The sequence below is a fragment of the Gavialis gangeticus genome, unplaced genomic scaffold (genome assembly GCF_001723915.1).
Source record: "Gavialis gangeticus isolate Ggan-Ray unplaced genomic scaffold, GavGan_comp1, whole genome shotgun sequence".
NCBI lineage: Eukaryota > Metazoa > Chordata > Crocodylia > Gavialidae > Gavialis > Gavialis gangeticus.
In genome coordinates, this window is record NW_017729022.1 from 65,228,732 (window position 1) to 65,241,447 (window position 12,716).

The 12,716-nt window shown below is 44.2% G+C and overlaps 1 protein-coding gene across 2 annotated transcripts in view; it reads left to right on the plus strand.

Moving 5' to 3' along the window:
* MB (myoglobin) overlaps positions 1 to 8,736 on the plus strand; it is a 13,068-nt gene extending 4,332 nt beyond the window's left edge. The window contains exons 1-4 of one of the 2 annotated variants that reach the window (XM_019515307.1): positions 2,255 to 2,323; positions 2,428 to 2,527; positions 6,741 to 6,963; positions 7,640 to 8,736. In XM_019515307.1, the coding sequence (XP_019370852.1) occupies positions 2,433 to 2,527; positions 6,741 to 6,963; positions 7,640 to 7,786 (465 nt within the window). In that variant the 5' untranslated portion in view covers positions 2,255 to 2,323; positions 2,428 to 2,432 and the 3' untranslated portion in view covers positions 7,787 to 8,736. Of the gene's footprint in view, positions 1 to 2,254; positions 2,324 to 2,427; positions 2,528 to 6,740; positions 6,964 to 7,639 lie in introns of those variants that run through there. The other variant, XM_019515306.1, reaches the window with a different exon arrangement.
* Positions 8,737 to 12,716: the final 3,980 nt, after the last annotated feature.

Sequence of the window (12,716 nt, forward strand, 5' to 3'; positions counted from 1 at the left end):
CATCTGCAAACTTGCTGAGAGTGCAATCCATCCCATCTTTTGGATTATTGATGAAATATTGAACAAAACTGGTCTTAGGACCGACCCCTGGGGCACTCCACTAGATGCCAGCTGCCAACTAGACAGCCATTGATTACTACCCTTTGAGCCCAACAATCTGGCCAATTTTCTATCTACCTTACAGCCCATTCTTTCAACCTGTACTTCCTTAGATTGCCCGTGAGAATGTTTTGGGAGACCATATCAAAAGTCTTGCTAAAGTCAAGGTATATCACATCCACTGGTCTCTCACATGCACAGAGCAAATCATCTCATCATAGAAGGCAATCAGGTTGGTCAGGCATGACTTGCCCTTGGTGAATCCATGCTGACTGTTCCTAATTGCCTTCTCCTCCAAGTGGTTAGAAATGGATTCCTTGAGGACCTGCTCCATGATTTTTCCAGGGACTGAGGTGAGGCTGACTAGTTTGCAGTTCCCCAGATCCTCCTCCTTCCCTTTCTTTAAGATAGGCATTATTATATTTGCCCTTTCCCAATTGTCCTGGACCTCTCCCAGTCACCACAAGTTTTCAGAGATGATGGTTAGTGGCTTTGCAATCACATCGGCCAACTCCCTCAGCACTCTTGGGTGCATTGCACCTGGTCCCATGGACTTGTACACATTCAACTTTTCTAAATAGTTCCTAACCTGTTCTTTTGCTACTGTCGGCTGTTTACCTCCTCCCCAGACTATGCTACCAGGTGCAGTAGTCTGAGAGCTAATCTTGCCTATGAAGACTGAGGCAAAAATGGTATTGAGTACTACAGCCTTTTCCATATTATGTGTCAATAGGTTGTTTTCCCCATTCAGTAAGGGACTCATGCTTTCCCTGATCTTCTTGTTGCTGACATGCTTGTGGACACCCTTTGTGTTACCCTTCGTGTCCCTTGCTAGCTGCAACTTCAGTTGCACTTTGGCCTTCCTGATTTCATCCCTGCATGTCCAAGCAATAGTACTACCTGCATGTCCAAGCAATTATACTACCCTGTAGTAGTTTGTCCAAATTTCCATTTTTTGGAAGTGACCTTTTTGTGTTTTAGTTCCTTGTTGTGAAGTTCCCTGCTAAGCCAAGCTGGTCTTCTGCCATATTTGCTAATTGGGATGTTTCAATTTGATATGGTCAATGTATGTCATTTGGATTATTATATTCCCTGAAACCAGATTTTACAGAAATTTTGATTTATTAGGAAAATTCAAAACTTCAGCTTCTTGTGCAGATTACAAATTTCAACCAGTCCTAACTATGGGCAGACGGTGGGTGGCCAAAATAAGAATGAAGTTAGGATAGCAATGTGTACAATTCGATGTAGTTGATGGCACAGAAGTTCAGTACCAAACGATACGCCCATTCTATACCACCCCATCTGGCAACCAATTTATAGCTGGGTTTGATCCATCATGTCTGAAAGTGGTATGTAGGTAATAAGATAGACCCAATATTGATGATTCTGTTTTAGACTGGTCTTCTCCTGTAACTATTTTAATGCTTGGACTTCACTGGATCCTCCTCATGCTTCATTATGGAAATCCCCAGGGGTTCAAGCATCCTTGGGCCCCAAGGGGCTGTTTTAGGTCCTCCCTCCGTGTAGGAGAGAAAGCGATTCTCAAGAATTGTGTGTGTGTATAGAACACTGAAAAGGTTCAGCGCCATAAAAGTAATTGTCCTGTTTTTTTCTTTATTTTGAGGAAACTGGAGGAAAATACATACTTAGATCTAGAATTACTACAAGTTCTGGAGGAGGTTTCTCTTCAGCACCAGCCAATTTTCTAAAATATAATCCTTTCTTTGGTCAGAGGTGACAACTAAAATATTAAAAAGAACACTCACTTACAATCTTATACCAAATCTGCCAAAGAAGGGAAATTCTATTGTAACTGACTTCTTTTTAATTGAGTTTTTAAAATTCAGTTGTAAGCAGTTTTATGGGGCAGCTGGGCCTGGTGGTTGCCCATCCCTGGTGGGCTGTAAGAAGCGCAGAGAAAGGATCATTGGAGGTGCCTGTGGAGCGGATGGTTCTGAAATCTACAGCTTGACAGTTTGACTTTGCCTTTCAGGTCCCTGGGACAGCAACTGAGACACAGGATCCTGGCACTGTACTTGGGCAATGCCCTTTCTGTCCATGATGGGTATTCTGCCGGACCAATACGAACTGCAGAAATTATTCCATCAGTGGCAGCCACAATAGCACCTGGCCCAAAATAGCTTCCTGGAAGCAGAGAGGCAGATTAGGTTAGACCAGACAGAAAACAAGACTCCGGCTGACGATTGACAGGTGCTGGACGGTGAGGAAGGGATATAAACCCCACTAGCCATGCTTGAGGGAAAGGACAAACGGCTGTTTGTATCACTTGGGCAAACAGGTTCACCTCCTCTCTCCCTTTTTCAGAAATTATGCAGCTCAGTGATCAGGAGTGGAAGCATGTCCTGGATATCTGGGCAAAGGTGGAATCCAAACTTCCTGAACATGGGCATGAAGTTATAATAAGGTAGGCAAGATGCTAGTGATGGAAACCCAAGCAAAGAGCTTGGCTTCAGGTGCTTGCCACGCTTGACTTTTGGAATAATCTGCTTTTGAGCACCCCTTGAGTTTCCAGGTGAGAAAGCCAAGAGGGTAACCGTACAGAAGTAATCCTGGGGTTTTTGACCTCTGGTGTGTGTTTGCACTGATTTCTTTATTGATCATTTTTAGGTCAGTAGATTTCCCACAGGTATAATTTCAGGGCTGAAGCTAAAAGCTTCCTAAGATGGTCTGTGTGACGGAGTATATTTCCCTGAGATGATTTTGAGTTTCTGTCACACTCCTTCCTCTGACCAGCCAGCCCACTAAGGAAACTGAGCTTCAGGTTCCAGCTTCACAAAAAACTTGTCTCCTCTGTGATTTTTCTCTTGTCTCTTTACCTCTGTCCTTTTCCCCTTCCTCCTAAAGGGCTTACTGCAGGAAATGTGAAAGCCCCTGGCATATGCATCACTCCAGTAGTTTTTCCACGCTGCATTCTGGAAGCAGGACCCCAGTATTGAGCCTTTTGGCTTCAGGAGTGTATGGGGACAGAGCAGCAAGCAGCCTTTCAGTGACCTTGAGATCCCCTCCCTGGGAGGTTCCTTCAGGCTGGGCATGTTGAGTTTGATTAGCCTGAGTGAACTCTGTTTCAAGTCAGGTACAGCATGACCTTGAACTCCCACTGTCAGCTGAGATCCCTTTTGCATGTCAGTTTTTAGCCCCCCTCCCCCACTACCCTCTGTTGTGGGGCTGCTACAAAAATGCTGAATAGAAGTGTGTGTTTGGTGATGTCCTTCTGAGTATTTTTCTTGTTTTGTGTTGTGTTCTCCACTATCTTAGGCGATGTGAGGCCAGTGACAGGTGGGGATACGGTGGAGCACACAGCCCCCCAGATTTCTGTGCCGATGACAGGGCACAGGGTGCAGGGCTGTAGTCCAGCTGGAGCCAGCACCCAGCAGCAGTGTAGGCAGCAATTGCAGTGCAGAGCTGTGCCCCCACTCTCAACACTTTTGTGTCATCTATGGCCAGTGATGCACTATTAGTATTCTAAGGGCCCTCCCCCAAGATTTCTTCTTTAGCCCCTGATAAATCCCATTTTCTTGCATTTTATTAAGAAAGACCACAAGGAGGTCATGCATCCTTGGCCTCAAGTAGCTGTTTGAGGTTCCCCCCAATGCAGTACTGAAAGCATTGCTCATGAACTGAATGTTAGACACACCATCCAGACAGTTCAGTGCCTTCCCATGTGATGAAAGATTTGCAGAGTGCTGGGGGTATGGGTATGTTTCTCTCTTTCAATCAGAAAAAGCGTTTCCTAAAGCATAGCTAAGGAAAGGCACAAGTTTACTTGGTAAACCCACGTTCAGAGCCCTTTACTGGGAAGGTCCATACTTTGTCCTTGAAAACATCCTTTCAGTTGTGTTTGTAAACCATGACATTGCCCAGATATGGCCATTCACCACCACAGTAAGCTTCCCTTGTTGTTTGCTGACTCTTTTTTTTATTGTGATAATGCCCAAAATACAGTAAATGTTTACCAAACCAAAATGAAGGAATCCTTTTTGTTTCAAAGACCTCACAAGTGCAAAACCAAATAGAGAAAAGGTAGTTGGGAATGAATACCCTATGAACAACAAGGAAAGCTTGCTGTGGTGGTGCGTGACCATATCTGGGCAATGCAGTGTTTTAATAACACAATGGAGAGGAGAAGGATGGGGGTGTGTCTTGTTCCTTTCATCAGCACGTTATCTTTTGCTGCCCTGTGACCTTGCCATCTATAAGCAACCAGCTGGTTTTGTGCAGGCATCAAGAGCCATATGACTGGGGAGGCCTTGCAGAATACCATTAGCATAGCAGCTTATTCAGCTTGTTCAGTGCAAAAGACTTAAGATAGCTATATTCTGGGAATATTTTTAGAGAAAAATTGACACAATGCAACTGGATGCATTCCAAGGGAAACAGAAATTGCTCCTCAGAAGAATTTTTAGGCATCCTGAGGGTATATCATCTTTGGGAGGCAGGATATAGTTATAGCCAGATTCAGGGTGGAGTAACATTCTTCAGGGGCACAGAAATAATTACAATTTTTGCTCCAGTTCCATGGTAGAATTTAACAAGGTCTCCTAACAGGATGTGCTAATCCCCTGTCAACACTTTGGATGGGAAGCATACCCTCTCCTAATATATGGCTATGCCTGCCATCACTTTTTGAACCAGGGTCATAGAGAGGAAATGAATAAGAAGGAAGGGATCTCCCTTGATATATTCAGTACCTGAGAAAGGGCAAGACTGATACAGAAATCCTTTGTTCTGATAACACTGGAACCATCTTAAAGAAAAGACCATTATAGACTTCTTTTTTTTTTTCCAAAGGCAACTTAAATTAGCCATATAACCTAGTATTTGTCATTTTAATCTGAATAACATATACTGAAATTTATATAGGAGCACTCAGAATATGGCATGAGACTGAATGGCTCATACAAGTTTAGCTCTGTTTTCCCATCTCTAAGACTACTTAAAAGTGGATGAACTGAGATACCGGGTACTGGCAAATACATCATTATTCCAGGTAGCTCTGAAACTTGATGGCCATTGTGTTGAGAGAGGAAAGATGATATTACAGTTAAAGCTATATACTCAGGTGATACAGGATATATTTATGCTACCATCTGAAAATGTTTAGATTACTGCTTCTGTCACGAAGACAGGCAGACAAGATGGGATTTTTCACTGTAGATAGGACACATAAGAGGGAAGATGATTAAACTATAAAATAATGAGTGTATGACTGTTGAGGATGAATCCCATTAGGAGCTGCTGTTCTTCATGGGTGCATCTACAGGAGATACTTTATGGTGCAGTAGACTAATCTGCTGCACAGTAAAGTGTCACTATCTACACATGCATGGCATTTGTTGCACAGTAAATTAGTCTGTTGTGCAGTTAGCTAGTCTCTGTAAATAGAGGTAGTGGATTAACTGTCCAGTAGTTACTGCATAGTAGCACTTGTGTAGATGCTGACTGGGAGCAAATTTGCTCCCAGTCAGCCACACCAGCAGGGGATGGGGGTCTTCTCTGTCCCCGGTCCCGGCACTCTCAGCTCCCTCTAGGAGCCAATCAGTGCCAGGTTAGGGTCACTCTCTGCTGGAACTGGGGAACTCTCTACTTCCCTGCTTAGTTAGGGACTTTGTGGCAGCTGTCCCGCTTGTGGGGCAACTGGCAGCAAGCCCCCTGCTGGGAGGGGATTACCAGGAGCTGTCCCACTGGACAAATCTGAGCCAGTCCCCTGCTGGGTGGGGAATGCGTGCCCAAAGTGGGGGTTACCTGCAGCTGCCCCACAAGTGGGACAGCTCCCAGTGACCCCCTGTTTGGTGGGGAAGCCCCGCTAGGCATGGGGCTCACAGGCAGCTGTGTGTACAAATGTGCATGGGCCTGGGAGAGGTCTCCTGACCCTGTGCATATCAGGACCCCTCCCACTGCAGTTGGCAGAGCTCCCCTAGCCCTTTCTGCATTGGGACCAGCCCCTGTACCCCCTACTATCCACCGGGCTAGGACCTCAGGGGAGTCTGGAGCTCCCCCTGGCTGCTATAGGGGGCAGAGCAGGCCAGGAGTAGCCTTGTACTGGGCTGCTCCCATTGGGAGCAGATGTACTCCCAATAGGGTGCACATGTAGATGCGCTCCCAGGGAAGACTTACTGCACAGTATATAGACTTGTCATATGTAGATGTGCCTCATATCTCTTAAGAGAAAAACAAGGCTAAATTCAGAGGAATTAAAGGGGAATAAATTCATGCTAAAGAAGAAGTACATTTTCACACCCTGTGTGATCAGATGGTGGGACTCCCTGCTACAGGGTGTCATGGAGGCCAAGAATCTGGCCAGATTCAAAAAGGGAAAAGGCATTCCCTTGGACAACAAGGATACCCAGAGCTATAGGAACTCCTGCTGAAAATGGTGAAGGAATCTTAAGATCTCACATATCTGGGATTAAACTAATCTATTGCTCTTGGGGATTAGGATAAGACTTTCATGATGAGGCAGATGTTCCAATATCTGCCTGCTTACTCCTTCCTCAGAAGCACTTGCTGATGGTCATTCTCAGATTAAAGGCTGGACTGGATGGACCTCCAGAATGGCAGTTCCTGCGTTTTTGCCATTCCATTTTTGCATCTCATGAGTCCTGTACATTCATTTGCAGGCTCCTTCAAGAGCATCCTGAGACTCAGGAACGCTTTGAAAAGTTCAAACACATGAAAACTGCTGATGAGATGAAGAGCTCTGAAGAAATGAAGATGCATGGGACCAAAGTCTTTACTACCCTGGGGAAGATCCTAAAACAGAAGGGCAATCATGCAGAGGTGCTGAACCCGTTGGCGGAGAGTCATGCCCTCAAGCATAAAATCCCTGTCAAGTATTTAGAGGTATGGGAATAGGAGGAGGGGGTCTTGTGCAGAGAATGTGGACTGTATTGCTGCTCTGTGTGTGTGTGTGTGTGTGTGTGTGTGTGTTGCATTTGTATACGCTGATGTTCAGCTGGACTTTTATGAGTTCCAGATGAAGTAAGAAACCTTTGTTCAGTCAGGCCCAGTGATGCAGAAGGGGGCAGCTCATGGTGTGTGACCCTCCAAAGTTAGATTTCCCACTCAAAATACTGTTTACTGCCCCACCAGCAACTCATAAGGATACCAAACTACTGTGGGCAACCTCTGCACTTCTGGGAAGCCATATTATGTAAGAACAGTAAGAAAAGAGCACACAAGACCTATTGTACTAGGCACTGTGCACACACAGGGTAAGAATTTATAGTCTCAGTGGACAAGGCCAACAAAAGGTGAGCAGGGATGTGACATGCCCAATGTCACAAAGCAGGTAAGTGGCTGAGCCAGAAATAGAATTTAATTTTTCTTACACCCGGCTCAGGGCTCTATCTAGTAGACTGCATTGTTTCTCAAGAGACTGAGGGGAGGACTCTTTTGATTTTACTCAGTTTTTGGTACATGCAACCTATTTCTTACTCTGAACTTACTGTAAATAAACTGCAAGTGACTCTTACTTGTCCCTTCTGTTCCCTCCCCTTCCTTCCTTCCTCCTCAACAGTTCATTTCTGAAATCATTGTCAAAGTCATTGCTGAGAAGTATCCTGCGGACTTCGGGGCAGATTCCCAGGCTGCGATGAGAAAGGCCCTGGAGCTGTTCCGAAATGACATGGCCAGCAAGTACAAGAAGTTTGGGTTCCAGGGTTAGCATGCACCCAAGGGGACACCATTTTGATGGGCTAGCAGCATATCTTAGAATAGTTTCCTGGGTGCTATTTGCAATGTTGTGCAAATAATCATCTACGATGTGTGGGAATAATTTGGTTAGAGATTTAGTCTCAAATCCAAACAAAGGTAGTTGCAGCAATGGCTGTGATAGACTTTTGCCCTCTCCTGGCTTTGTGTATGCAGGGGAAATAATCTGTTTGTTTTTTTTTTAAATGAAAATGATGCGTTTATTCATTAAGGAATTATCAGAGAGCTGTTTCAGCTCTTTTCTTTCCCAGTTTTATTACCGAGGGGAATGGCATGGCCAAAGAGTTAAGAGTAAGTTAAAGAATAGGGAGGAATGAGATAAGCAGAGAATGAAGTGATGTGTCAGAAATTGTATGAGATGGAGGCACTGGGCTCTCCCTTGCCTGTTCTCCCTGACCTGCTGCCTGAGCTGCTATCACAAGTGGCACTGGCTGACAATCCTGGGTCATCATTTCCAAGAGCAACTAGTAATGTTAGGTACTCACTCTGGGATTCCTCAAAATGCCTGATTGTCAGGAAGTGTTAAGTTCCCTTCTCTTTGAAAATTGGCCTGAGTGAAGGTGTTAAAATAATGAATCACATTTTAAGATTTTTGGTACTTTTTGCTGAGGATGGGCTACAGGGACTGTATCCCCTCCCCCCGGCGGGACACATTAGCAAGTTCCCATGAAGAGTTTCCACAGCCACCAGGGGTGTTAAATCTATTCTGAAGGGAATAGAGCCCTTCAGCCTCCAGAGTCTGCCAAGCTGGCAAATGAGATGCTAAACTTGCATGGACATAACTGTAAAGGAAAGTGTAGGACTCTTGACAATCCCCACCCGCTGCTGCTCCATATTTGAATTTCCTTTGCACTGGATGATGAGTTTTGTGTTTCTCAGCAAATAAATAACCTTGCACTATGATTCGGGTCTGCTTGTTACTTTGTAGATTTGGCACAGCGAGAAACAGAAAAGGTTGAGAAAACAGGGAGAGGCTAAACACCCAGAGTTTCCTCTCTGTTGACTGTCTGGCAACCCTACTTTCATTGTGCCCAGCACAAACTTGAGAAGCACCTGGAGACTGCATGAAGGGGGACAAAGCTATCCCATGTATGAATGAAAGACACTTATATCTTGTGCTTGGGAGATGTACCTTCAGCCCTATTGCTCCTCTGCAATACCAGCATGGAGTCATGGTCTTATCAGCCTTTACAACTCTAGTTCAGCTTCATTCTTCATCATGGCCTCAGCTGTGTGGGCTCCCAGACAAAACTCTACAAGCTCTGCTGAGCCATGGGATCCTCCATTGCCAAGTGTTGATTGTGTGGTTCACAAAGGCTGGGCTTGCACTGCTTGTGTAGAGAGAGGGAGGTGACTCTGTAATCTATTTCCAACAGCAATACATAAATGATCCAGCCTTAAGCAGAGGATTAGACTACCACATGACCTCCTGAGGGTCCATGCTAGCCCGTATTTTTATGATAGATAGGAATATAGTACCTAAATGCCTTTGTGAACACAGGCATTGGTCTCAATGTATCCATGGATTATCTGTATGAGGTGGATAATAATACCGTTTTGCCTTCTGGGGCTATTGGGAGGCTAAATATACTCAGGAGAATGATCGAAACAATAATGAGTAGTTTAGATATTTCCACTTCATTGTGGGTCCAAGAAGCAATGGGTAAGACTCTTCAGTTTCCTTAAAAACACAGATTTCTAGATGAGGTGATGCTGCCCCTTCTATGTTTGGGGAAAAAAACACTTTCACTAGAGAACAGGAATGTGAAGTCCTTAATGAAACAGTGTGCATCTGATTGTGTTCCTTTTATTAATTCCCAACATGCCACTGTGTCATAATTATCATCCCTCTGTCTGAGGATTCAACCTTTCCAAGCCTCTTAACATGAATTGGCTGGAAGGATCCATGAGGAATGTTCCTCCTCTTATCACTCAGATGAGGTTACTGCCGATTTGGCCCTTGTCTCATTCAGAGCACTGGCAGCTAGCTCATTTTGGCTCTGGTCTAGCCTTGCTGGAGGTGCTTGGCTTTCTGCAGAAAGCACAGGATTTGCCTGCCTAACACACGAGGATTCTCTGCCAGTGACGACAGCCGCTGCTTTTGTATGCAAAGCTAGGCCTCCAAGGTGGGGGCTCTGTTCTGTAGCTAGGGCAGCTGCTCCTGTCAGCCCAAGTGGGCAGCAGCCGTCTCCAGATACTGTTGTCATCAAGGGTAGTATGACGGAGGGAAGGAATGATTCTAGCTGAGGATATCATGTTTGGCTACCGGTGATTTGAAGCTCAGCATAAACTGTCCTTGGTACCTGCCCCCACCAGCCAGCCAACCAGGCAGCAACTATACTAAGCATGTGGCGCTCAATAATTACTCAGGGCCAAACATGCTTGGTAACTTTGCTTAGTTATGCAGTTCCACTAGCCTCTTTTTAAACAAAGCATGCGTTTTTGTAGTGCTGCCTTTCATAGACTATTCCTCTTTGGGAAGCTAAATGTCTTAGACACATAATTCCTTACTCTATACCTTCCTTGTCCAGCCTAAGCTAAGTAAGTCTAATATGACATTTATTAAATGCATAGTCATACCCAACCTAAACTTAGTGTTGAGTTACTCCCTGAGATGCCTTGCATTTGTGCTGAGATTTGTGGGTATCCTTTAAGAAGTCAGTGCTACTGGACTCAAGAGGTGGAAAGTCCATTTGTTCTGGCAGTGTTCTGTCTTGGGACTTGGTTGTCTTAAACGTTTGTGATTCTTGGCTGAGACTCTTTTGGGCCCAATGGTTGATGCCATGCCCCTTATCCCCTTCCCTAGAGGAAAATGGAGTTGTTGTTGCTTATTCCTCTGGGGTGACAATGTCATCAGACTGAAAGGCAACTTCATGTGACCCAGTGCTGTTGAGGCCCCTGATTTCATCACTGATGTATGTTGTGCCATGTTTGTGACCTGGCAGCGGCACCCATGACCCCAAGCCATTGCTTTTTATTTAGATTTTATCTGACGATTTATGCTGACCTCTGGTTTCTCTGACTTTAGCACCTAACATTACAGGCATTTTTGTTCTCAGTTTTCTAATAAAATGTTTTCAGGTGACAAACTGGTTTTCCTTGACACAGTCCTGTATTTCAACAGTGCAAAGTACAGATCTTATCTCACTCTGTATCCTTTTCATTATTTTTAACACCAACCTGGTTCACGGGAATTATAGACACTAGCAGTTAAATCCTTAAACTCAACTGCAAACTGCTTAAACTCATGCTCATTAAAATTGGAGTCCTTTGGTTAGCTGTGACCATATCTGCCAAACGTATATTTATTTGACATGCACAAACTTTTGATGAGCTATAGTATTGCCTATTAAAGCTGTCTCAGGAAGGTGACAATGGCACCCTAGACTGAGGTCATAGTCTTTCCATTTATTGTAAACAATCAATGCTTGCTTTCCTCCAGGGTATAATATTTCCTGGGCCATGACCATAGAGTTTTTTGCTTGCCTTGGCTTGTATTTTTGGGAAATATGACAAGCCTTGATAGTGTCCTCAATTTCACTGTTTATCTGAGGCCAATATAATGGTCTCCAGCCTTACTCTTACATTTTTTTCCAGTCAGTAGTTGACTTGCATGCATCCCTTTTTAATATGTTTTTCTGCAGAGTCATAAGACTCATTTCCAGTGTTTTTAAATAAAATCTCATCTAGGAATGAGAGCTGTCCTTACATTAGTGAGCATGTGCTGTCTGGGCCATTCTGCCAAACTGTGTTTCTCATCTGGCAAGTTCTTATCATAAGCAATACCTCTGGTAATCATAGTTCATATTTTGTCTAAGATGACAGGTCTTATCAAGCTGACATGTACTATGTCTAGCTCTGGATTGTTTCTCATTACAGTTTTATCAAATGCTGCAGTGTCTGTGTTTGTGACAGGAACCACCAAATCTCTCCCACTAAGAGCCCTTGGGTACTAAGGTGCCTGGCCTGCACAGAAGTCTGTGCCCACTGCATCTTCTCTGAGTCAGCACCCAAGCTAGCTAGATTACAGCTGTTTGGGTATGTTATCCTGTGCTACGATGGCATGGGATTCCTGAGCAATGAGCTTATCCAGCTCCTGTTGTAATAGCCTCTGCCCTGGGGTAAGAGGAATTTTCCTAGAGGCATGAATTATGGGCAGATGTCTCATACGCTCTGTTGGGAACTTCTTTATCATTGCAAGCAGACAAGGTTCTTTGGGTAAATCCAATATCTTTTATTAGACCAACTCGAATAGTTGTAAAAATTCTTAGCAAGCTTTTGGGCATAAGCACAAAGACATCTTCAATTTCCTCACCAATTGTTTTAGTCTTCTGCCCCTCCAATGAGTGTACCCTCAGGTTGAGATGTAGAGCATAATATATTTTTAACACAATGCTGGATGCTTTTTTTTCTTGGTACTATTACATACAGTTATTTAAAATATTGATATTTTCCAATTTATTTAATCAAGCAAAAGCTGGTTTGCATATAGAGGAGAGGTTCAGCAATGCAAGCTCTAAATTTTTTCCTGTTGACTTTCCATTATCCATGGCTTTTCTTTCACTGCTAACAACACCGTTCTTGGCAACATGTTGGCTTGTGCACCAATGTCCAATGTCCCATTGGTTTTAAGGCTGACAGTCTATTCATTATCCAGTTGAAATGGGGTCGGTTTCTCCTACAAAAAGAAAAAGAAATCCCCCACTGACAGGGGTGCTTTCATCCTCCTCCTTTGTCCATGGTGTGCACTCCCGATTGTTTGCAAACTCCTGCAAAGGGGTGTGATGGTGTGCTCTGGCATTTCTCTTTATGTACCAAGCATTGTTGTGTATTGAGCTGGTTGTTGCAGTATGTACAGCTCCATGGTCTGTCCTTTCTTGATT